This window comes from Coenobita brevimanus, chromosome 97 (assembly GCF_032717465.1).
Source record: "Coenobita brevimanus isolate Jiangsu-jjx chromosome 97, ASM3271746v2, whole genome shotgun sequence".
Lineage (NCBI taxonomy): Eukaryota > Metazoa > Arthropoda > Malacostraca > Decapoda > Coenobitidae > Coenobita > Coenobita brevimanus.
This window is the reverse complement of record NC_137050.1, coordinates 34,554,649-34,582,148: the sequence shown is the minus strand read 5'-3', so window position 1 is coordinate 34,582,148 and position 27,500 is coordinate 34,554,649. Positions and strand designations below refer to the sequence as shown.

Below are 27,500 nucleotides of genomic sequence, written 5' to 3'. Positions count from 1 at the left end.
GGTAGGCCTAGGAAAACTTCCCCGAGGTCTGTTAATGTTTTAAAACGTGCAGTGGAGTCTAATCCTCATGTGAGTGCAAGGAAAATAAAGGAGAGCAACCCGGAAGTGTTTGGTGAGGTTTCTGTGTGTACAGTGTCTCGAAGGGTCCATGAACTTGGCTACACAAGTCACAGGCCTGTGAGAAAGCCTCTTCTCTCTAGCAACCAGCGACTTTGTAGGCTTGCCTTTGCGAACAAATACCTTAATTGGGGTGAGGAGCAATGGTTGTCAGTGTTGTGGTCTGATGAGGCAACGTTTAATGTCACCTGTAACAGAGGAGCACGTGTGTACCGGCGCAAAGGTAATGACCCACTTGACCCACAGTAAGTAGAAAGCACTGTTAAACATCCTGATTCACTCATAGTATGGGTTGTTTTTCTGGTAAGGGTTTGGGGAACCTTGTTGTGCTTCCCAGAAACTGCCGAGTGAATCAGGATGTTTATCTGGAGCTTGTGTGTGATCATTTACCTGAGTCCTTCGAGCTAACAGGTGCACGAGTGTTTCAGCAGGACGGTGCACCTGCTCACAAGGCCAAATCAGTCACCAATTGGCTTCGTGGCTGCGAGGTATCATTCATGAAAGGCTGGCCAGGAAATAGCCCAGACCTCAACCCGATTGAAAACCTCTGGTACCTCGTAAAGAAGAATCTCCAGGGGAAGGACGTGAGCTCTCTGCCTAAGCTGGAAGCCGCCATTCGTGACTCCTGGGACAATATACCCCTCCAGCACCTCAGGAACGTTGCCCTTTCACTTCCAAGACGTCTCAGGTCCGTGAAGAAGCATAAAGGATACCCTACAAAGCACTAAAGGTAAATAAAATGCATTATTTATATGTTTTTTCAATGTTGAAAGGTTTGTTTCGTTGGAAGGACGCAGGGAGCTCGATATTTCTGACAAGCGCAGTAGATAAAAGTGTCCCTCTTAGTCGCCTCTTACGACAAGCAGGGAATACTAGGGAAGTATTCTATCCCCCTCTCCTCAGGGATTTCACAGTACTGTCATGTAATACCTTTTTCACTTCCATGCTCACTTCCCTGTTTCTTATGACTGCCTTCAAGGAACCAGCAACCTTTCTTCCTTGTTGTACCCTTCAAGCACTTCACCCTCCAAACTTCCATCCTTACTCGTCACACTATCCAAGTACTACTTGAACGAACTCACGTTTTCCATTTCTTCATCATCCAACCTCACTGTACATGCACTATCTTCACCACTCTTGAAGACCATAACTTTTTTCTTCGCTACATTCACCTTTAAATTCTGTTTCTTACACTCCCAAGCTCATCCACCAAGCCTTGCAGCTCCCCGTCATCTTCACATAACACAGTATCATCTGCAGACAACAGTACAGGGAGTTTCAAAACACTACCCTCTCTCATTAAGGCCACTTCAGCATCCACTGCCCTACCTTGTATCTCTTTTATAACCCCATCCTCATACAGATTGAACAACCATGGAGACATTACATATCCCTGTTTCAACCCAACCTTCAAATAGAAAGACTCACTCAGTTCACTATCCACATGCACTGCAGCCTTAGCACCCTCATGCATACTCTTCACAGCATTCAACAACTTCCAATCTGCTCCATATATTCTTAATACTTTCCATAATCCTTGTCTATCCACCCTGTCATATGCTTTCTCCAAATCCATGAAGGCTGCATACAACTTCTTTCCCCTCTCAAGACACTTTTTCACTAAAGATCTAAGAATGAATATCTGATCTACACAACCTCTTCCCTTCCTAAAGCCTCCCTGTTCTTCTCCAACTAATTCCTTTGTTATTTCCCAAACTCTGTCGATAAGTATCCTACCGTATATTTTTCCTATTGCACTGAGGAGACAAATGCCCCTATGATTACCACACACTTCTTTTTCCCTTTTCCCTTTGTAGAAGGGAATAATTATACCTGACTTCCAATCCTCCGGGACTTTACCTTCCTCCCAGGCCAATCTGCACATCTTCCGCATCATTCTGCTATTGTCTCTCCCCCATGCTTCAGCATTTTACCACACACTCCAGCAATTCCTGGGGCTTTCCCCATTTTGACTTTCTTCATTGCTTCCACAACTTCCATCCTACTGATTTCTTCCTGTCTTCTAACCTCCCTCCTCCTCCCAGCCATACCCCAGCCACTTATACTCACATTACTTTCATTCTCTCTGTTCAACAGCTCATTAAAGTGTTCTCTCCATCTGCTCATTTTTTCTCCCTTCTCAACCAGTAATCTGTCATTTTTATCTTTCACTCCCCTACTAGCTTCATTGCCACCCTGTCTAACTCTCTTTACCTCTTTCCAGAACATTATCTTACATTTCCTCCACTTGACACTCAAATTCCTTCCAAATTCCTCATCCACTCTTCTTACTCTCTTTCACTAATCTTTTCACCTCTCTCTTCCTTTCTTCATATAACTCTCTCTTCCGTCTCTCAACTTCTTCCACGCCCCTATTTCTCATCCGTTCAGTATATGCTTTCTTCTTTTTTGCCATCGCCTGTCTCACCTCTTCATTCCACCATGCTGTTCCTTGCACCTCTTTTCGTCTTCTCGTCATCCCACGCACCACCTCACATGCTGCACATATTTCGTCTGTGAATATCTTGCACACACCTTCCACGTCCCTCATCTGCTCCAATTCATATTTACCCAATCGTTCCTCCACTTCTCTCTTATACTGTATACTTCCGTTTTCTCATCCTCATGTAACCTTTCCACTCTCCTTACATCTACTTCTTCCTCACGTCCTTCCCTTCTTCTATTTCTCCATTTTACTTAGACCTTAATTCTGACCACTACCAAGTGGTGGATTCTGGTGGTCAGAAAGTCCACTCCCCCAACCTCTATATGCTCTTGCATCCATTACACATCTTCACATCCTTTCATCCACTCACGTGTAATCAATCATTGTCTGCCTTTCATTCATTTCACCATCCATCCTTCTCATCACTCGCCAAGTATACCTGTGGATCATTTTGTGCTTGAAGAGGGTATTGGCTATCACCAACCCCCTCCCGGGACAAATGTCCACTAAAGCATTGCCATTCTCATCTATAGCAGCAGGCACACTCCACTCACCAACTACTTCATCCACCTTCACATTCCCTACTTTACCATTCATATCATAAATAAAAACAACTCTCTTATTCCTTCCAAACTTTTCCATGCCCACTTCCACATTTGTCCAGAACTCTTCTCTCACTCTGCTTGCACGATCTTGCGTTGGCGCATACACGCTACAATCGCCCACATTTGTAGTCCAACTTTCACTCTTACCCACACAATTCTTGAATCAACTGATTCATCTATCTATCTATCTATTGCCAGACGCCTCAATCCCGTTTGGGGTGGCCACAAACAAATCGCCTCCAAGTCGCCCTGTCCCCCGCCATTTCACTGCCCTGCTCCCAACTCACACCCCCCTCTCTCATATACCTCTCCACCCCATCCCTCCATCTCATCCTCGGCCTCCCCCTCCCTCTTCCCCCCTCCACCTCACTCACATACACTCTCTTCGTCAGTCTTTCGCCCTCCATCCTCTCCACATGGCCAAACCACCTCAGTGTGTTCCTCATAACACTTCCTATCACATCCACATCCACACCACAACGCTCCTTTATATCCTCATTCGTCAGCCTGTCTCTCCACGTGACTCCACAGGCTCCTCTTAAATAACTCATTTCCACTGCTCTCACTCTTGACTTGTGTCCTTCCAACAATGTCCAAGCTTCACTTCCGTACGTTAGAGTTGGTATCACAATACTGTCATGTAGTAACTTTTTCACTTCCATGCTCACTTCCCTGTTTCTTATCACTGTTTTCAAGGAACCAGCAACCTTTCTTCCCTGCTGTACCCTTTCAAGCACTTCACACTCCAAACCTCCATCCTTACTCATCACACTACCCAAATACTTAAACGTACTCACATTTTCCAATTCCTCACCATCTAACCTTGCTGTACATTCACTAACTTCACCTCTCTCAAAGACCATCACTTTACTCTTCCCTACATTCACCTTTAGGTTCCGTTTCTTACACACTCTCTCAAACTCATCCACCAAGCCTTGCAGCTCCCCTTCGTCTTCACTCAACAACACAGTATCATCTGCAAACAACAGTACAGGGAGTTTCCAAACACTATCCTCTCTCACCAGGGCCACTCCAACATCCACTACCCTACCTTGTACCTCTTTTATTACCCCATCCATGTACAGATTGAACAACCATGGAGACATGACACATCCTTGTTTCAAACCAACTTTCAAAGAGAAAAATTCACTTAGTTCACCATCCACACGCACTGCAGCCTTCGCACCATCGTACATACTCTTCACAGCATTCAACAACTTCCCATCTACTCCATATATTCTTAACACTTTCCACAATCCTTGTCTATCCACCCTGTCATATGCTTTCTCCAAATCCATGAAAGCCGCATACAACTTCTTTCCCTTCTCTAGAAACTTTTCCACTAAAGATCTAAGAATGAATATCTGATCTACACAACCTCTTCCCTTCCTAAAGCCTCCCTGTTCTTCTCCAACTAATTTCTCTGTTCTTTCTCTAACTCTGTCTATAAGTATCCTACCATACACTTTTCCTATTATACTAAGAAGACAAATGCCCCTATGATTACCACACACTTCTTTTTCCCCTTTTCCTTTGTACAAGGGAATAATTATACCTGACTTCCAATCCTCCGGGACTCTACCTTCCTCCCAGGCCAATCTGCACATCTTCCACATCCATTCTACTACTATCTCTCCCCCATGCTTCAGCATTTCACCACACACTCCATCAATTCCTGGGGCTTTCCCCGATTTAACTCTCTTATATTCTCTTATATTCTCCTTACATCTGTTACTCACAACAGTACACACTCCTTCTTTTGTCCTCTCATTCTCACTTACTTCTGCACATATACCCCATCCATACTCCCATTCTCTCACACTGTCACCTCTCCATTTCGTTTCAGTTAATCCACATACATCCACTTTTGCACCCTCAAGTACCTGGACAATCTCTCTCTCTTTCACCTCATCATTTGCATCCCTTACATTCGAGGTCGCCATCCGTATCATGTCCTTTGTACGGTCCTTAGTTGTCATCTTTTGGTCAGTCCTGGTCCCAGGCTTCTTGTTTGTTTTTTAGTTAGTTGTTTTCTGGGGAGGGGCACCAACCCTCCGCCAACCCACTTGCTGTTACGTAGGGAACACATGTCGGTTGGTTATGAGGTTACCACACAGCATTGCAATTGATTTTCTGGTTTACAGGAAATCATTTGGCTTGCCACTCGATGTAGAGCTACCCTAAACACAGGGTACCACTACATTAAGTGGGTGGATGATGGGCGCCCCCACCTAGTTATTGTACGAATGAAATTGAATGGTTAATGAAGTGTAAGTGTTGATGATGGATGGCACGAAGGAACATTTTGGTAGGAAGGGTCTCTTTTTATATATATATATATATATATATATATATATATATATATATATATATAAAAATAATGAAACCAGTGACTGATGAACAGTACCAAATGGAGAAATTGAAAGGTGAGTGTGTTTAACTGAAAAAGACTCATACCTATCAACACTTTCTGCAGTGTTGGTCAAGACAAACTTTTTTTCTCAGAAGTGCCCTTCCAGAATTAGGGTGCATCTTTCACATTGCAGCATCTTTTATGCTGCAAAATAGAGTACTGTACTGTACACTCAGACCTTTGTGACCCATTTGTTATTTGTGCAATCTGTACATTATTGCCATTTTGATAATTTTCTCACTGTCAGTATTTTATATTCGAGAAGAGTTAAGACTTTGTGATGTTTGATCTGTGTTATGCCTTACCATGAAATCATAGACAGAGGAAAAAAAATATTTATCAGTATAGTATGGTAGGCTGTCCAAGTGTATGTTTAAAAGACTTGACTTCTGACTAGACCACACGTGTGTGTCGTGCGACAATTTGTGTTCTTGTTGTGATTTGTGAATGTCATTTACATCCTTGAATATGAACATTCAGTACAGCATGTTGCAGATCAGCAGTTTCAAAGGGTTATTTAAAAGTCTAAGCACATGGGTGAGCCAGACTGTTTTGGAATTCAGCTGGTTTAAGCAGGCTTAGTTTGTTTGATCAGTCCATATTAAGAAGGTTTCTAGAATAGGTGTGTATTGCTGTATGGGAAAAATACCTGGTATGTGGGTACATTATTTACAGTAAAAATGTAAAGGAAAAGCAAAAGCCCTAGTTTTCATTTGGTAATTTCCCTCCACGCAGTTGTCAAGTCGTCAGAGCACAGGTGAGGTGGACGTATGGTTTGTTTTGCTGGAGAAGCCAGATGTTACCGGCCCTGTACTGGCTCCACGTCCACAACTGATGATGGCTGATGCATACAAACTACTTCATGACATCACTCACAAGCACAATGTTTCTGTGAAGCTTGACCTTTCACCAATGAAAAAGCTGGTAAGGAGTAATTTATCATTGTATTATTCTCTGTTCATATTTTAGTCTTGTCCATTCTTGCCTGCTTTTCATTATCAATTGCTATTTTTGTTATTTATGATACAGTGCAGTTCCCAAAATTTGATATCCAAATTTCTTAATGTCATGTCAGTCACCTTGGATGGATGTAATAAATGATAACATTTTAAGGAAATTAAATAGGTTTGTACTTACTGCTAGGTAGCAATTTATGGCTACCATGGACTTTGGGAGATAAAACTATAATAGTGAAATGTGACCACAAACTTGGTAACTGGACATGCAGTCATGATTCATAGACAGGAAATATTCAGTTACAAATACATAAAGGCTGTGTTGAGATTCTAATGTTACAGATCTTAATGCATATTGTAGTTTTTATTTTCCTAATAGTTTCCAGCAACAGTTGGGAAGTACTCTAATTAGCTAGTTTTTGCACTTATTTTATCTCCCAGCCCGTAGAAAATATCAGCTGTGATCATTGCCAGCCTGATTATTTGGTGATTCTTTAAGAGGAAGAATGGTATCATTTTTATGTGTGTATGTATTTTTCCTGGCAACTGTTCCATTTTGCCTCATTCATGTACATTACAGTATATTCAGCTACTGTATACTGTATATGAGGAATTCAGATTATTGTGTTTGTAGGCTACTGTCTGCCCAACTGTTTTGGTGTCTGCTTTGGAAGATGTTTATCCAGCTTTTGCCACAAAACCAGGGGCAGCAAAATATACTGCCTATCCTGAACTGTGACACTACCTCTCTCACAAAGTTAGTGTACTTTCTTGAAGAATAGGGTCCAGGCCTAATGGGAAGTATGTCAGGAAAATGAAGTTTTGCATAATGGTTTCAGGAGGGGTAGGATTCCTAAGGGCAGCCTTCCCACAGGGGCAGCAGCCTTGTCTCAGAGCAGCTGGACATTTTTTTAAAATGATAATAATTCTATAATAATAATAATATTGGTAATAATAATAATAATAATGTATTGGTAGGTGGGGGCGCTCACCATCCACTCACTCGATGTAGTGCTGCTGTCGGGTGTCTGCCCTTTCCTCTCCTCCATCCGTCTTTCCTTCCATCCTCTTCTGTCTTCCTTTACTTCATTCTTTTCTTGTCCTTCTGCCTGTGGGTAACTTTACACTTCCTCTTCTGTCTTTCTTTCCTTCATTCTTTCCTCTTCCTTCTGCCTGTGGGTGACTCTACACTGAGTGACAAGCCAAATGGTTTCCCATACACCAGGAAACCATTTACTACGCTGGGTGGTAACTATATAACCAAATTTTGGCACCTGGTGGTTTAGTGAGTAATTATTGTGCTCCAGTCGGATTGAGCCGGTGGAGGTTTATATCCAAGTGGTGGTTAGGGTTGATTGCTCATGTAATGCAACTCAGGGATGAGTGAGGTTGGTCACTCTTATCTTAAATGTTGGGACCAACTGCTTAACCCTGGACTCCTACGCTCCTCGTGGGGCAACACAGGATTGGATGATGGATGGATGGATGGAAGTAAAGAAGGATGGAAGAGAGGAAAGGGCAGACACCCGAGAGCAGCACTACATCAAGTGAGTGGATGGTGAGTGCCCCCAGCTACCACATAATAATAATGATAATAATAGTAATTATTATTATTATTATTATTATTATTTCATTCGTCATCCAATCCTACATTGCCCCATGAGGAGCATAGGAGCCTGGGGCTAGGCAAGTTGGTCCTAACATTTAAGATGAGAGCGACCAGCCTTACTCATCCTTGAGTGGCATTACTTGAGCAATAAACCCCAACCACCCCTTGGATATAGACCTAACCAGGCACGATCTGATTGGAGCACCTTAATTACCTGCTAAACCACTGGGCACCATAATTTGGTTATATAGTTATCATCCAGCATGGTAAATGGTTTCCTAGTGTACAGGAAACCATATGGCTTGTCGCTCAGTGTAGTCACCCATAGATAGAAGGAAGAGGCAAGAATGAAGGAAAGAAAGACAGAAGAGGGAGTGTAAAGTCACCCGTAGCAAAAGAAAGGAAAGAATCAAGGAAAGAAAGACAGAAAAGGAAGGATGGAGGAAAGGTAAGGGCAGACACCCAAAGCAACACTACATTGAGTGAGTCAACATTTCCTCAGTTAACTTGCAAGATCATTTCCCTTTCCCAGGCTTGCCTGGAGCTCCGTCCATCCATCTATTTATCTATCTATCTATTATGATTTGTAATTATAATATGGAGTCCTGACATCATCCTCATCATCATCTTCATTATCATCCAAATCTCTTTTCCCACCTTAGGGCAGGGTGAGGAGTAGCAATGTCCAGACAGCCCAAATTTGCCCAATCCAATGGGCCACTCTTCCATTCACTCACCATTCAATCCTCCGGAATCCTGGTTCTATCTGATACACCAAAAATATTCACCACATTCTGTAGCTTCACAAAACTGTATCTGATAATAATGATAATCATCCATCCACCTATCCATCATTCATCCAATCCTACATTGCCCCATGAGGAGCGTAGGAGCCCAGGGCTAGTCGGTTGGTCTCAACATTTAAGATGAGAGTGACCAGCCTCACTCATCCCTGAGTGGCATTACATGAGCAATCAACTCAACTACCCCTTGGATATAAACCTTCACCAGCTCAATCCGATTGGAGTGCAATAATTACCCATTAAACCACCGGGTGCCAAAATTTGGTTGTACGGTTACCACCCAGTGTAGTAAATGGTTTGCTGGTGTACAGGAAACCATTTGGCTTGTCACTCAGTGTAGAGTCACTCACAGGCAGAAGGAAGAGGAAAGAATGAAGGAAAAAATGACAGAAAAGGGAGTGTAAAGTTACCCGTAGGGAGAAGGACAAGGAAGGAATGAAGGAAAGGAAGACAGAAGAGGATGGAAGGAAGGAAGGATGGAGGAGAGGAAGGGGCAGACACCTGAGAGCAGCACTACATCGAGTGAGTGTATGGTGAGCGCCCCCCACCTACCACAAATAATAATAATAATCCATCCATCCATCATCCAATCCTATGTCGCCCCATGAGGAATGTAGGAGCCCAGGGGTAGGCAAGTTGGTCCTGACATTTAAGAAGAGATTGTCCAGCCTCAATCATCCCTGAGTGGCATTATGTGAGCAGTAAACCCTAACTACCCCTTGGATATAAACCTCACTGCCTCAATCTGATTGGAGCACCTTAATTACTCACTAAACCACCAGGAGCCATAAATTGGTTATATGGTTACCACCCAGCATAGTAAATGGTTTCCCAGTGTACAGGAAATCATTTGACTTGTCACTCAGTATAGAGTTACCCATAGGCATAAGGAAAAGGAAAGAATGAAGGAAAGAAAGACAGAAGAGAGAGTATAAAGTCACCCGTAGGCAGAAGGAAGAGGAAGGAAGGAAGAGAGGAAAGGGCAGACACCCAAAGCAGCACTGCATGATAATAATAATAGTAATAATAAGAAGAAGAACCTAGGAGCAAAAATTTTTGCATAATAGTAGTTTTACTTATGCCAGGTATAAGCATAGTGGACCCCCCAGGGTCCCCCCTCTTCCCTCAGTGGTCTCATTCAAAGTTATTATTCATGGCCAAAGTTTTCAGTCAGAGAACATGAAATTTTGCTTATTGATAGATGTTCACTCTGGCCATATCTAGGGAAGAATGGAACTGCTGAAGTTCACTTTTCAAGGGGAGGGGGCAGCCCCTTTTGGTCCCAGCAGAGTCATTGTGCCACAGCTATGATGTAGGAACATGATATTGTGCATATTGTTAGGCACTACACTTCCTGTTCAAAATTCACCCAAAATGGCATCATTAACCCCTTATGGGCAGGCAACTTATCAGTTATACGACCGTGTGGGGCAGCATATTTTTGGAAAAATAAAGTATCAAGAAATAACCCTAAACATGCATAAATTAATGAAAATGGATAAAAAACAAAGGTAATAGGTGTTACTTACTTGTTAACCTCTTATGGGCGAGCAACTTATCAATTATACGAATGTGTGGGGCAGCGTATTTTTGGAAAAATAAAGTATTAAGAAATAACCGTTGGGTCTGGTTAGTACTTGGATGGGTGACCGCCTGGGAACACCAGATGCTGTTGGCATCCCTACGTGTCAAGTGGGGTTGGTGGAGGATTAGTGCCCCTCCCTGTAAAACAATTAACTCTAAGCTATTGGCCACCCTGTCTAGGATACATGGCATCTGGCAATGAATGAATGAATGAATGAAGAAATAACCCTAAACACGCATAAATAATTGAAAATGGATAAAAAACAAAGGTAAGAGGTGTTACTTATGTGGTAATATGTCTCTGCTGGCTGTGGGAGGAGGAGGGAAGGAGGGAGGTAGGAGCACGGTCAGGCAGCTTATCACGAAGCGCACCTGGGGTGAGGCTAGTGAACTCTTCACTCATTTTCTTATTCTTCACCACTGAACACTAAATTTATCATTTATTTATTCTTTACACTATTCATTATCTTCAAAATCTTATGTATGTATTTTCTGCTTTACATCAACACCTATGACAATAAAACTTACATACGTAAATTCTGTTTTTCTTGAACAATAATAACACTACAACTCGTGTATGCATATTCTGTTTTATGTGTTATATATGTTTCAAGGCTTGGGTGGTAGAGGGCTGGACAGTAGGTGACGAGGATGCCTTATCATCCAATTTCACCAATAAATTAGGACCAAAAATGGCTGGACGTTATGTAACAATGCCCGTTTCCTTGCGCATGGACGTTACATAACATCGCCCGCCTGTTAGAGGTTAAACATAGCCTCAGAGTCCTCGGGGAGGGGGGGACCATAAATGCCCCCACCATCAGCCCCCTCTCCCGATGACGACCCACTGAGATGCCTGGAACCACTGTCTGACTCACTTCTTCTTCATTTCTGCAACATTCGCGGCCTTTCCTCTAACTTTCTAACTGTTGAGCACCACCTTTCCTCCTCTAAACCTCACCATATCTTCCTGACTGACACTCAGCTGTCTGAGGCAACTGATAGCTGACATTTCTCTATATCCCCCTACTTTATACTCATTTCATATCCAAAGGTGGCTGTTGCATATATGTACACAGTGACTTATCTTGCTCTCATGTTCTTGAAGTTGATTCTTATGAGTTCTCTACTCTCTGACTTTGGCTTTCCATTTGTTCTGCGCCTAAATGTGTCTGTGCTGTTTACTTATCCCCTGATTCTACTGACTATGAAAAGTTCTTCAACTATCGTACTTCTACGATGGCACACATCTTATCCATTTCCCCTTCCTCTGAAATCTCCATTCTAGGAGATATCAGTGTTCACCAGTACCTTTGGCTTTCCTCTCCTTTCTTTGATCTACCTGGTGAACAAGCCTACATCTTCCCTATCCTTAATGACCTAGAGAAGCTTGCACAGCACCCTACCCGCATCCCTGACCGCCTTAGAGAGACTTCCAGCATACTTTACCTCTTCCTAACAAATAATCCTTTTGCTTATGCTATTAAATCTTTTCTCTTCATTTGGCTCCTCCAATCATGGCCTTACCACCTTAACTTGTCCTATTGCTCCAGTACGGCCTGTGGACCCTCCAAAGAAACGTCGTCTGTGGCATTTTGGAGCTGCTGATTGGGAGGCCCTCACGCAGTACTTCTTTGTTTTTCCTTGGAATGAATATTGTTTCCATGGCCGAGGGCCATCTGAGTGTGCTATGCTCATTAAGTAGGTTATTCTCTGAGGCATAGGAGCATACATTCCTTTCTCATATCCTTTGCCTAGTGCAAAAAAACCTTGGTTTAATCATGCTTGTTCTAATGCTGTCCACAAGAAGAAGGCCTACAAAAGGTTCTGGAGCCAACCCACCCCTGAAAATCATCTTTTTTATGTTTCTTCCCGGAATCATGCTAAATCCCTTCTTCGCTCTATTAAAAATAATTTCATCAGTACTAAATGCTCTGAATTCTCCAACTTGAATTCTTCCCGTTCCTTCTGGCGCTGTGCCAAAAACTTTTCCAACAACTTTAGGTCATTATCCTTCCTTCCTCTTTTCCACTCTGATGGCTCAATAGCTATTTCTTCTACTGATAAAGCAGAACTTTTCACTCAGACTTTCTCCTCCAATTCCACCTTAGACGATTCCAGTGCTGTCCCTCAATCTCTTCCTCCTTCTGACTTCCTCATGGCCGACATTAATGTTTCCTCATTTTATGTATTTTCTGCTATCACTGGCCCCAATACAAACAAGACATACGGGCCTGATGGGGTTCCTCCTGATGTCCTCAAGAACTGTGCTTCTGTGCTTACACCCTGCCTAGGTAAACTCTTTTGTCTTTGTTTCTCACCGTGCACCTTTCCTTCTTGCTAGAAGTTTTCTCCTGTTCAGCCTGTCCCAAAGAAGGGTAACCATTCCCAGCTCTCTAACTCTCACCCAATTGCTTAAACGTCCTGCATTTCAAAAGTTTTGGAATCTATTCTTTAAAAAAAAGGTTTAAGCATCTTTCCCATCACAACTTTCTTTCTGATAGTCAGGATGGGTTCTGCCAGGGACTTACACTGGTGACCTTCTCTCCTGTCTTTCAAGACTCCTTGTTATCCTCTTTTCAGGACTTTAGCGAAAGCTTTACCATTGCATTTGACATCTCAAAGGCTTTCAGTCGAGTCTGGCATAAATCTTTATTTTCCAAACTACCCACTAACAGTTTCTATCCTTCTATGTGTGCCTTCATCTTTAGCTTCCTTTCTGGTCGTTCTGTAGCTGCCATTGTAAAAGGACACTGTTCTTCTCCTAGAGCCATTAGTAGTGGTGTTCCTAAGGGCTCTGTCCTATTGCCAAACTCTCTTCCTTGTATTCATCAGTGACCTTCTAAGCTGTACATCTAACCCTATCCACTCGTATCCTGATGACTGCACCCTTCACCTTTTCATTCACTTCCTGCAGCGTCCATCTCAGCTGTTGTATACTTAAGCACACAAGGGATGAGGCTATGGCACACCTAATGTGTGACTTGGTTCGTATCTCTGACTGGGGTAAAAATAACCTTGTTGTTTTTAAGGCATCAGAAATTCAGTTCTTACATCTGTAAAGCCGGCAAAATCTTCCACAGGAGTACCCTCTAATTATTAACAGTATCTAGCTCAATCCTGCATCATTTTGGGGTTTCAATCTCTTGTGATTTGTCTTGGAAAGATTTGTCACAGGGTTTTTAAAATAAATGCAAATATTATTTAAAATCATAATGTTCAATAATACTGAACAGCAGGAACAAGAATTGTCTTGCTAAATCAAGCAATGATTACTTTATACCGGCATGCCTCGCCTGACTCTCAGAATGAGAATTTATAAACTTTCTCAACAGTACACAGCAGAGACTAATTACTCACAAATGCTGATTATTAGTACTGATAGCCTCTGGAGAAAGTGACTTCACCCCTGACAATAAAAAACTAATACTATTAATGATATCAGGTTCTTGCTGATGCTTAACTCCTAGAAGGCACAACGGATTTTAAGCTTAATACAACAAGACTCACCTAAGTACCAGTTATGAATGGCAAAACGTTTATGCAAGCTAGGAGCTATAAGGGAAATAAGCTTAATTGTGGAGAAATGAAACACGAGTTTACATTACATTAAGCTCAAGAAAAAGAACTGTTAAATTTATTGAGTACAAAGAAAAAAATTTAACGTTACATTTCGAATGAATTCAAATAAAGAGATTGTACTCACTCACTCACTCACTCAAAAGCTAAATTCTTACACCTTAAAAAAAACAACATGCAGCGCAGCCGGCCAGCATGTGAGGAACAGCACACTTAACTAAACTCTTAAACCTAGGAAAATACAAAAAGGAAATACTGGTCAATGAATGTGGTGTATCACCAAGAAGGGTGGGAGCCTGGAGAACTGTAGGCTAGTGGAGTCTGGGTGCTAGCTGACCTCTCTCACTGCTGGAGCACAGTACCTCACTCCGTCACGACAGACACTTGACTGACTAACTCGTGGGAAAAAAAGAAGCGCTAGGGCCGCATTTTTAACGGCTTGAGTGGGCGAAACCCCAAAACAAATCGCTCAGCGGAAGCGCTAATATCTCACACAAAGACAATCACTTATGACACTGAAAAATTGATTTAAAAGGACTCCCAACCGAATGAGCGGTTAACTGAACGATAAACTGGGATTCCATTAGAGTTCACGGTTTCCCACAAAAGCCAATGTCACTAGCCGACTCGTGATATTACACCCCATGAAAATCAAATCTTTCTTTCTTCAGAAAAAAGATTTCAATATGCATACATATAAATCCTAACTCAGTCACACAAGATTCACACTGTGGTGTGTGTGCTATCCTGCCACAGGAGAAAATCACTATCGCCAATGAGCGTAAAAACCTCGTATTTACGTTAATAGAGGCAAGCTTGAGGGAAAAAACTCCGTGACGACGGTGAAAATCCTGTACTCGGGTCAAACTGAGCGAAAGTTCACTACATTTACACGGACAACTAATTGTTGTGTAGCGTGGTGTATGTGATACACGGTGTAGGTGTGACAGTTGTAGTGTAACTGTACCTACGTGTAAAATGACACAGTAAATATTAATAATATGGCGACGACGAAGGCAGAGGAGAAGAGGCGGCAGCGTGCGGCAGATGATCAGCTGGCCTGCACAGCAAAACTGCTACACCCATTGCTGTACCTGCAAAATCAATTAAGGTGGAGCATCAAAAGTGTCAATGAGACAAAAATTCTTATTACATTACAATTACTCTCTCTGCCTAGCAATCAGTACATGCTACGAAAGGTACGCTCTAGCTGAAAAATACGAGTGACAGCCTAAGCTTCGTACATTTGAGGTCACCATTAATTTATTAGATACAATATTAACTAGGAAATGTAGTCGTAATGGTTCTTAGCGGGGAAGCTCTAACCTGGCATGCACCTCGCTCAACATGCGGCTCAGCCGGCCAGCATGTGAGGGTACAGCACCTTAACAACATCTCATCACCCAGTTTAGGGGGAGCTCTAACCTGGCGTCCACCTTGCTCGACATGCGGCACAGCCGGCCAGTATGTGAGGGAACAGCACCTTAACAACATCCCATCACCGAGTTTAGGGGGAGCTCTAACCTGGCGTCCACCTCGCTCGACATGCGGCACAGCCGGCCAGCATGTGAGGGTACAGTACCTTAACATATGGTACATGTATGTACAGGCCCTGGATATACTGTGTCCTATGGGACCAACAAGTGAGACGTCAGGTCTACACTTTTAACTGGGAACCAGGCTGGTCCTTGGGTTACTCAAGTCTCTGAGAACGCCTATGTTACGGAACCCAGCATACAACAGTTGCTAGTTAGTAAGCAGTTAGTTGGTGAGACATCATGTCTACACCCACATTACCACTGCCCTGTCTCTTAACTGACTCAGAGATTATGGGTGTGGTTTCAGATGGCACAGGAAAGACATGTCCCTGATTAGTGGTACTTTGACACACACTGCAGGAGCGCACAAAACTATCTATGTCTCGTTCCATCCCTGGCCAGAAAAGGTCAGCTCGGATACGGCCCTGGGTCTTCCTTTTGCCCAGGTGACCTCCTGAGGCTGAACAATGACCCCATTCTAACACTGCTTGGCAATACTTGGCGGGAACGACAAACTGCAATCGAACCTCGCCCTTGGGTGTTCATGACTCACGGTAGAGCCATCCTTGTTTATGAAGGAACTTGGCTCGACCTCCCTGTGAATACTTTATCACTCTACCCTTTTGTTTGTTCCACACAGCAGCAAGTGTCGGGTCAGAATGTTGTTCTTGAACAACAAGTTGGCTACACATCAGTTCTTGCGGTGATTCAATGGTCACTGGGGTGACACAGTCTGGAGCCTCAGCTATGGCTCGTGTCACGGTAGCCGAAGTCTGAGTAGCATCATCTTCGGTGCAAATATCCTTGACACCGGAAATAGTGCCTATTATTAGGTCAAATAAGGGTTCTGGCATGACAACTGCAAGTGTCGTACCAGTATAAAATGGAGATGCCACCTGGATACATGTCTCAGGGAACAATCTCACTGATCCATCAATAAGATTAGCATGGATCTGTCGACCTGTGTACTGCTCAGGCCGAACTAAACTCTGCTTGACAGAGCAACCTGAGGATCCATTATCTCTCAGGACCTTCACAGGGATGGCCCCCACAAACCCTGGCTGAACAAGGAAGGTACTGTCACCTGTGGGAGGGCCTGTGGAGGAAGCAGCTAGCCACTCATGAGGCTGCTGAATTGATGCGGCAAACATAGTGCCCTGAGAATTTGAAACTTGAGGAGTCGTACTCACTGCCTGTGGAGATGGAACATTGGCCATCTGTGGAGGGGGGTTCACTGTCACTGTGGGACTAGTGAACTGTGGGGGAGTACCCATACTGGTAGGGACGTGACCACCGTGCAGCTGCTGAGGAATGAAGGCTGCATTTGCTTCCTGCCTCCTATTCACTTGAGCTGGTGGTGAAAAGGACGGTCCCGACGGTCGGTTGCGTGGCTGATACTGCTGCTGGTTAGGGTACCTGGTACTTGTCGTACCGCTTCCAAGCAGGCTGCTGTGTATTTTGCTCCTGGTCCTTCCACTGCAGTTTTGGACCTTGGCCATTATTCTGAGAATGGCCTTGTTGGTGGGGTTCAATGTGAGACGGTTTCCCAGATTTATCAGCTTTCCTGTTCCAGGTATGCTGCTTGCGAGTTTGATACCCGTATGCAATAAAGAATGCGTCAGCCTTTCCTGCCATTTGTCTGGCATCTTTCACCTGGCAGATTTTAAGCTGTGCTATGAGTTCAGCAGGCCACAACCTCTCTAGCTGTGTATGCAGCATAAGGTCAATTATCCCCTCACGCGTGGAAGGAGTTTCATCTTTCTCCATCCACTCATTTAAGTAAGCAGTGAGACGATCGAGGAACTGAACAGCTGTCTCCTTGTCTTGGAGACGAGCTCGCATGAACTGAACTTTGGCGTCGTCTACTGTGAGACTATACGCCTTAATGAGTGCAGCTTTCATCATCTCATACGTGAGATTGTCTCCACGAATTCTGTGGAGAATATCGAGGGCAGGGCCCTCAAATAAACTAAGAAATTGGAGCCGCTTAGCTGCCTCATCCAGTTGATACATGTCTGCCATGTCATCAAAACGAGCTATGTACGGCTCGATTCGCTCGCCTTCCTTGTATGAAGGAAGCTTGATGCGTGGGGTCGCCAGGACATGTGCAGGAAGAGCACTAGTGAAGCTTGGGTTGGCTGCAGCAGATGTGCCTGAAGCCAAGGAATCTCGCTTGAGCTTCAAAACCTCAAGCTCATGTTTTTCTCGTGCCTCACGTTCGGCACGTTCATATTCACGTTGTTCCGGCTTGTGTTCATGTTGTTGTCGCCCTTGTTCCAACTTGAGCTCACGCTGTTTCTGCTCGTGTTCGCGCTCCTTTTCGCGTTCCTCACGCTGTTCTCGTTCGTATTCGTGCTCCTTTTCATGTTCCTCACGCTGTTCTCGCTCATATTCGCGCTGAATCTTACGCTCTTCACGGGCATCGTTCTCGCGCTGCTGCTCCTGATTATGGTGTGAGAGTATGTACTCTTTAATTTCGGTTGGGTCCATAAGACCCATTTCTTTGGTTTCCTGTAAAAATACAGTGGTAGCCATGTCGCTAATTTACTGAGCAAGCCAAAACTAAGTACTGACTGCTGCTTCGCAAACGAATACTAATAAACACAAGTAAAGAATACAGACACAAGCTAGTGGTGACCAGTCTTATTTAGTAAACTGGAAAAGAATAAAGCAAAAATACAAATGACTGGGAAGACTCAATAATTAACGCAATGGGTACGACGGCTACCCAGGAGCGAATAAAATCGTCTGGCGTTACTGAGAATAAAGAACTAAATAGAGTTAAGTACTCTGTGGATTAATAAAGCAGAAGTTCACTTGCTAAATTAATGGTAACCACCAGTAAACTTGTGCCTATAAACTTTAATGATAAATACCTAAATATGAACGAGTGAGCACTATCTCGTGAATAGCTTTAGAGCTAGGAGTTAATATCCTGGAATGAGGTCGCCAGTTGTCATGGGGTTTTTAAAATAAATGCAAATATTATTTAAAATCATAATGTTCAATAATACTGAACAGCAGGATCAAGAATTGTCTTGCTAAATCAAGCAATGATTACTTTATACCGGCTTGCTTCGCCGGACTCGCAGAACGAGAATTTATAAACTTTCTCAACAGTACACAGCAGAGACTAATTACTCACAAATGCTGATTATTAGTACTGATAGCCTCTGGAGAAAGTGACTCCACCCCTGACAATAAATAACTAATACTATTATTGATATCAGGCTCTTGCTGATGCTTAACTCCTAGAAGGCACAACGGATTTTAAGCTTAATACAACAAGACTCACCTAAGTACCAGTTATGAATGGCAAAACGTTTATGCAAGCTAGGAGCTATAAGGGAAATAAGCTTAATTGTGGAGAAATGAAACACGAGTTTACATTACATTAAGCTCAAGAAAAAGAACTGTTAAATTTATTGATTACAAAGAAATAAATTTAACGTTACATTTCGAATGAATTCAAATAAAGAGATCGTACTCACTCACTCACTCACTCAAAAGCTAAATTCTTACACCTAAAAAAAAACAACATGTGGCGCAGCTGGCCAGCATGTGAGGAACAGCACACTTAACTAAACTCTTAAACCTGGGAAAATACAAAAAGGAAATACTGGTCAATGAATGTGGTGTATCACCAAGAAGGGTGGGAGCCTGGAGAACTGTAGGCTAGTGGAGTCTGGGTGCTAGCTGACCTCTCTCACTGCTGGAGCACAGTACCTCACTCCGTCACGACAGACACTTGACTGACTAACTCGTGGGAAAAAAAGAAGCGCTAGGGCCGCATTTTTAACGGCTTGAGTGGGCGAAACCCCAAAACAAATCGCTCAGCGGAAGCGCTAATATCTCACACAAAGACAATCACTTATGACACTGAAAAATTGATTTAAAAGGACTCCCGACCGAATGAGCGGTTAACTGAACGATAAACAGAGATTCCACTAGAGTTCGCGGTTTCCCACAAAAGCCAATGTCACTAGCCGACTCGTGACAAGATTATGCATGTAGCCTTCCACATTTGCGGATTCAACTTTCGTGGGTCTTGCAGATTCGCAAATTCCCCCTCGTGGAGCCAAGATCCCTTTTGTGGCCACAAAGTGTAGCAGTGCGGATGCTTGCGGGTCATTTTGCGCCAAATCAGGCCTGCACCAAACCACCGCGCTCCTGTGCTCCTGTGTCTCTCTCTCAGTCTGTGTCTTGCCACTGTTGCAGTCGCTTCGCTGCCTCTACGCTACCTCGCCAAACCTCCTGTAATTTCGTTATTGTGCCCAATAATTGTGCTCGCACGTGTTCAATGGTATCAAGTGCAGCATTGCTGTGCTATTAGGTGAATGACTTAGCGCCCAGTTGTGCGATTTACTTGTGATAACTTTGTCCCATGTGTTTCTGTGTTGTCCTGCAAGCATGGGCCCCAAGCATCCCGCATCCCCTAGTGGTGAGCGCACCCCTAAACATGTAAAGAAAGTGATGATCCTGGAGGAGAAGGTGAAATTGCTGGATAAGTGTAGGGAGGGTATGAACTATGCTGCGGTTGGAAAAATTTTTTCAATGTGAATGAGAGAACAGTGAGATACATAGAGTCATCAGAGTTCATCCACCAAAACTTCAGGGACAGTGATGAGTTAACTCTGAATGTAATGGGTATGATTGTAAGAAGTTGGTGTAAAAATGTAGCTGATGACTTGCCCACATTTATGTGGATGTGCATGAGACGCGCTCAGTCGCGGCAGTCTGTGGAAGTCACCAGGTACATATTTACCCTAACTTAGTACAGCCATACCCAATCAAAACTTATTTGTTATTAAACTTTTTTATACAGTTGGTCTGTTACTGTTTGTGATATTTTATGCTGTTTACAGGTCCCAGATGTGGTTTATTAGGTACAGTATGTGCACACTTGCTCATAGGGGGTGATTTGCAGCTGTAGTGGGATTTACGGGAGGGCGCACCAAACATTCATGGAAATTCCACATTCGCGCACCAAACATTCATGGAAATTCCACATTCGCGAGGGTCTGTGTCCCCTAACCCCCGCGAATGTGGAGGGCCACCTGTATTACCTCTTGTAAAATCAGCTTCCAAGAGATTGGGTGTGTTGGACTCTGTACCTTCTTTACCCCTGCACAGTTGTTGACTTTATACATGGGTTTTATTCGCCCCTGTGTAGAATACAATTTTCATGTGTGGGGAGGCTCCCCATGCACAGCTCTTCTCAATAGGGTGGAGTCAGAGGCTTTTTGTCTCATTAACTCTCTTCCCCTTACTGGCTCCCTTCAGCCTTTGTCTCTTCATCAGACTGTTGATTCTTTATCACATTTCTATCACCACTTCAGTGGTCACTGCTCCTCTCAACTTTGTGGTTACATCCCTCCACCACTATGGCTGGCACGTAGCACCCGTCAGGTAACAAGCTCTCTTCCCTTTTCTGTCGAACTTTCTAATACAAGAGTTAACTGCTACTCTCAGTCCTTCATGTATGCAACAGGTCAACTCTGGAACTGTCTCCCTATATCTCTTTTTCCTACTGCCTACGATCTCCAGTCTTTTCAAATGCAGTGTGTCCAGGCATCTTGAATGGATCTTGAATTTGGCTCTTTGTTATCTTGTTTTTGTTTTTTTCTTAGAGGAAGCAATTTGTTGGCCCCAGGCCTTTGATTCCTTCTCTGTTGCATTAAAAAAAAAAAAAAAAAAAAAAAAAGTACCCTGGCCACATTTTAGGCAGGGTGGGGACCCCTGATAACCTCCTTGCACAGGTGGGGATGCACCCTCAGAGGGGGCAGTGTCACAGTTATATATATATATATATATATATATATATATATATATATATATATATATACATACATACAGTATGTATATAACCTAAGAACACAACATTTTGCACAATGGTAGATCTTTACTTAATATTTTTCTCATTCCTTGTCCAACAACTCTGCCATGTGCTTTCTCCAAATCCAAGAAGGCCGTATACAGCTTTCCCTTCTCTAGAAACTTTTCCACCATAGACCTTAGAATGAATATCTGATCCACACAACCTCGTCCCTTCCTAAAACCCTCCTTGTTCTTCTCCATCTAATTCCTCTGTTATTTCCCTAACTCTGACAATAAATAGTCTGTCAGCATATACTTTTCCTGTTACACTAAGAAGACAAGTGCCCCTGTAATTACCATGCACTTCTCTTTCCCCTTTTCCTTTGTGCAGGGGAATAATTATACTTGACTTCCAAACCTGTGGGACTCTACCTTCCTCACAGGCCAGTCTGCACATTCTCCATATCCATTCTGCTATTATCACTCCCCTGTGCTTCAGCATTTCACCCCACACTCCATCAGCTCCCAGGGCTTTCCCTAGTTTGACATTCTTCATTGCTTCCACTACCTCCATCCTACAGATCTTTTCCTCCCCTCTCACCTCCGTCCTTCTCCCAACCATTTCCCAGCCACTTATACTTGCATTACTTTCACTCTCTACATTTAACAATTCCTTAAAGTGTTCTCTCTATCTGCTCGCATTTTCTCCCTTCACTGTCAATCTACCATTTTTATCTCTCACTCCCCTGCTATCTTCTTTATCACCCTGTCTAGCTCTTTCTACCTTATTCCAGAATTTTCTTCCATTCTCTCCACTTTGCACTTACATTCCATCCTAATTCCTCATCCACTCTCTTGTTCTTCTCCTACTAATTTTTCCACCTATCTCTTCCTCTCTACATTTTATTGTCTATTCCATCTCTATATTTTCTCCATGTCTCTGCTTCCCATCAGTTCATTATATGCATTCTTCTTTGCGACACAGCTTGTCTCTCCTCTTCATTCCACCATGCTGTTCCTTTCAATCCCTTTCGTCTTCTCTTCATCCCACACACCACCTCACATGCTGCACAGATTTCTTCTGTGAATATCTTGCATACACCTTCCACCTCCCATATCTGCTCCAAATCATATTTACCTCTTTAAATATTGCGGGGATTGGTGTGGCTGTCAAAGATGTCCTTTTTTTTTTTTTTTTTTTTTTTTTTTTTTTGCCAAAGGAAACAGAAATAAAAAAATAGAGCATAACAAGAGGGGAACAAGTCTAGAGTGAGAGCAGTGGAAATGAGTTACTTGAGAGGAGCATGTGGAGTGACATGAAAGGACAGGTTGACGAATGAAGAAGTGAAGGAACGTTGTGGGGTGGATGTGGATGTGGTTGAGAAAATACACTGAGGTGGTTTGGACATGTGGAGAGAATGGAGAATGAAAGACTGACTAAGAGGGTGTATGTAGGGTGTATGTAGGTGAGGTGGAGGGAGGGAGAGGAAGGGGTAGACCGGGAATGAGGTGGGGGGATGGAGTTGAGAGGTATATGAGGGAGGGGGGAGTGAGCTGGGAGGAGGGTAGTCAAATGGTGGGTGACAGAGCGACTTGGAGGCGTTTTGTCTGCGGCCACCTTTTGCGGGATTAGGGCTTCGGGTTATAGATAGGTAGATAGACAACATCAATTCCCACTTTTAATTGTATTAGAGGGATAAAACAGGTGGCATTATAGGCCAAAAGTTAAATTATTTCTCATCTTTCCTTTCCAATAACTACCATCCCTGTCCCTCTTCTCATATTTCCAGTTTGTCAGACCTTGCACCATCTTCTGGCCTTCTCCCATTCCAGATGTAATATTCCATATCTGTCTCATCATCACATTTTCTTCTTCATACCTAGTTTACTTCATGCTCCATGGAGCTTCCTAAACTTATTTGACGTTTTATTTACCGGTAAAGTGCACTTAGCGCCTGATGAGTGAGCGAGCGTTTGTACATATGCCTATCATCGTAATTTCATCTTGGTGTAAACTTTCAGCATTTTTGGTGAGGCAGTTGAACAATAACAGAAGAAGAATTGAGCTAAATTATTTACTTTCACGTTTTCTCACACACACACACACACACACACACACACACACACACACACACACACACACAGTGTGCAGTCAACATATTATGGATGTGAAAAACAACTCATACCTCGCATGTGTCACTTTCATGATGCTTTAAATCAGTATCATAGTGGAGCTTGTAGTTGAAGTCATTGATACATTCCCTTGTAAAGCTGGGATTCTAAGGAGTTTCTTTGGTCTCATCATCATCATCATCATTATTATCATCATCATCATCATCATCATCATCAGCCGTTGAGGTCCACTGCAGGACTGGCCTATCCCTACCGAAGCAGGGACAATACTGCCAATGTATCTCTACCCAGTGGCTTAGGCTGTCTGGTAGAGACTGTATGTAGGGTGAGAAGTGCTTGTCAGTGTGATTGTAGTGTTGTAGTGGCTTTGGATGTGTGTGTAGTCTGTGAACCAAGTGTAATCGGCCCGCCTTAAGCCGATTGGGTGCAAGCATACTAGTATGCGACACTGGTTCAACCACAGCACCCCTTGTGGCTTGGTGAACGCTTTCCAAAGTTTTTACAACTCTGGCGGGAGGTGAACCCGCACTCACCAGCGTGTGAAACGCACACTCTACCACTGTACCACAGAGGCTCCTTCTTTGGTCTCATGAGTAAATATTTATCAAAAAACAACATTTATTGAATGTACCTACTGCCGGCTGAAAGAATCTCTTCTTTATCTCTCATATTTAGTAGAAAAGTTATTAGCCTCTGAAAACCGTCGTGGTCAGGCTGCATCATGTCGGTCAGCTCATTTCTCAGCTGAATGTAGGGTAAACATCGCTTTGCTATGCTTACTTGTAAAAATAGTTTTGTATGTGATTGGATGATGGATGGATGGCTTTGGGAGAAACCTATACCTCATGTTTCTGCAACTGATATTAATAATAACATGAATTAACGGTGATGACAAATAGGAAGGTGAGTATGGAAGTTAAGAAGTCACTGCATGATAGTACAGTATTATGATCCCTATCCTGGCGTATGGAAGCGAGGCGTGGACCTTGCTAGAGGGGAACAAGTCAGAAGTGAGAGCAGTGGAAATGAGTTACCTGAGAGGAGCTTCTGGAGTGACATGGAGGGACATTTTGACGAATGAAGAAGTGAAAGAACTGGATGTGGATGTGATTGAGAAGATTAGGAGAAATACACTGAGGTGGTTTGGACTTGTGGAGAGGATGGAGAATGAAAGACAGACTAAGAGGGTGTATGTAGATGAAGTGGAGGGAGGGAGAGGGAGGAGGAGAATGAGGATGAGGTGGAGGGATGGAGTTGAGAGGTATATGAGGGAGGGGGGGAGTGAGTTGGGGGGAGGGCAGTCAAATGGTCGGTGACAGAGCGACATGGAGGCACTTTGTTTGCGGCCGCCCTTTGCAGGATTAGGGTGTCGGGCTGTAGATAAGTACTGTAGATCATTATCATTCATTAATTATCATCTAATCCAGTGTTGCTTCATGAGGAATGTAGAAGCCAGGGGCTAGACAAGTCGGTCCTAATATTTAAGATGAGAGTGACCAGCCATACTCATCCCTGAGTGGCATTCTGTGTGCAATAAACCCCAACCACCCCTAGGATATATACCTGCACCGGCTCAATCTGATTGGAGTTCCTTAATTACCCATTAAACCACCAGGTGCCAAAATTTGGTTATATGGTTACCACCCGGCATAGCAATTGGTTTTGTGGTGTACAGAAAACCATTTGGCTTGTCACTCAGTGTAGAGTCACCATAGACAGAAGGAAGAGGAACAAATGAAAGAAAGATAGAAGAGGAAGTAAGGAAAGGAAGGAAGGAAGAGAGGAAAGGGCATGCATCCAAGAGCAGCACTACATTGGGTGAGTGGATGGAGAATACAGTAATAATACTACAGTACTATATTTCGTCCAAGAAATAGACAGTTATAACGAGAAAAAAGGATATTTATGTTTTGTATGTTTATTATAATGGTGCAGATTATTTGATAATAAATGAAGGTTATATTGTATATTGAGTTTTTATGTATTATATATTGAGTTAGTTGTAGGTGGGGGCGCTCACCATCCACTCACTCGATGTAGTGCTGCTCTCGAGTGTCTGTCCTTTCCTCTCCTGCATCCTTCTCTCCTTCCATCCTCTTCTGTCTTTCTTTCCTTCATTCGTTCCTTGTCCTTCTGCCTACGGGTAACTTTACAGTCCCTCTTCTGTCTTTCCTTCCTTCACTCTTTCTTCTTCCTTCTGCCTGTGGGTGACTTTACACTGAGTGACAAGCCAAATGGTTTCCTGTACACCATGAATCCATTCACTACACTGGGTGGTAACCATATAACCAAATTTTGGTGCCTGGTGGTTTAATGGGTAATTGTTGTGCTCCAGTCGGATTGACCCGGTGAAGGTTTATATCCAAGGGATGGTTGGGGTTGATTGCTCATGTAATGCCACTCAGGGATGAGTGAGGCTGGTCACTCTCATCTTAAATGTCGGGGCCAACTGCCTAGTCCCGGGCTCCTACACTCCTCATGGGGCAATGTAGGATTGGATGATGGATGGATATATTGAGTTAATATCTTTAATGTTTCGGTTACTTAAAATTCTACACAGTGAGCCCTCGTTACTGTATGTGCAAGGGATGCGTTCATGAGTGTCACTACTATTTTCATACAACTGGCATTGCAGATTCAGGGGAACATGATAAATCAGTTTCAATACAGAAGATGCAATCTTATTTACTTGTAATTTAATTGCAGTATTGAACTTAAAAATGCAACATTTAATTGCGACTTAATGTACTTTGCATCATTGTTTTTTGCGACTAATTATTTACTTTTGCTCTGAACAGTTTGTGACAATAAAATGTGGGTCACTGGAGACAACTACTGAGGCTCTTCACCCTAACATGCGGCATCGGTCCCTGCGATACCTGCAGGCTGGGTATACTGCTGGCAGCATGGCTGGACTTGGTTTTTCAATGGCCATCTTGGGTACTTGTGTTGGCATCTTTGTAGGATTTCTTTTATGGCGGCGACAGTCATCTGTTCCATACCACGTGGCCAACTGACGACAGGGCTACGTCAACATTGATGGCCCCAGTCAGTTGATATGAATCTTCTCGCCTCTTTTGTAATGCTTGGGATACAGCTGTTGCCCATCTTATGTTGATATACTCTTTCATCATTTTTTTCTTCTTCTCTTTTCCCACTCTCCACAAATGCAACTACTGTATATGTAAGTATGTAAGGATTTAGAATTACCTTTCTCTCAGCCTCATATTCAATTTGTTAAAAGTTTTTGTGGTAACTTTAACAAGCAAAATACAGTACAGTATTTGGAAGGAAATAAAAGTAAAGAATTTGGTTGCTTTATGTTTTGATGGTGATGACATTAGAGTATTTTGGGGCTTGTGTAAAAATTATCCAGTTTTTAAGGGTTTGAAATTAAACTTTAATGCAAATGGCAAACTCATCTCTGCTGAGAAGATTGTAAAGTGAGGATGTCTTGTATCCATGTAAAGTGAGGATGTCTTGTATCCATCCTTTCTAGATTAAAATAAATCTTATTCTGAATTTTATATTTCATGTCTAGCATGGATATGTAAATTCCTGATACTAATATTATAGTTGAGTTAAACTATAGACAGAAATAGATTTGGTAATACCTTGAACTGCCATATTTAGACAACTTTGTATGCTTTGTGCATCACTTAAGGAAGCATTAGTACACTGTTTTGCAAAATATCCAGTACAGGTTTGAATACAGTACGGGCAGTGTGGAAGACGTGCATCCTAAGTGGATACCAGTACTTTATTTCTTCAAAAAGGCCCACTTTTTTCCTGACACCTTTACATATCTTATGTCTAGAGTTGCTCACTTTCTTATAACCAAAGAATTGCTTCCACAAGACAATAATAGGATAAGCTGTATCAGTTTGTTGAATTCTATGC

General features: G+C 42.9%; 1 protein-coding gene across 1 annotated transcript in view; it reads left to right on the top strand.

Annotated features, from left to right (window-relative positions):
• LOC145413653 (uncharacterized) overlaps nucleotides 1-27,019 on the top strand; it is a 204,735-nt gene extending 177,716 nt beyond the window's left edge. The window contains exons 11-12 of the mRNA XM_080283311.1: nucleotides 6,317-6,505; nucleotides 26,399-27,019. Coding sequence (XP_080139437.1) covers nucleotides 6,317-6,505; nucleotides 26,399-26,617 — 408 coding nt within the window. The 3' untranslated portion in view covers nucleotides 26,618-27,019. The remainder of the gene's footprint in view (nucleotides 1-6,316; nucleotides 6,506-26,398) is intronic.
• Nucleotides 27,020-27,500: the final 481 nt, after the last annotated feature.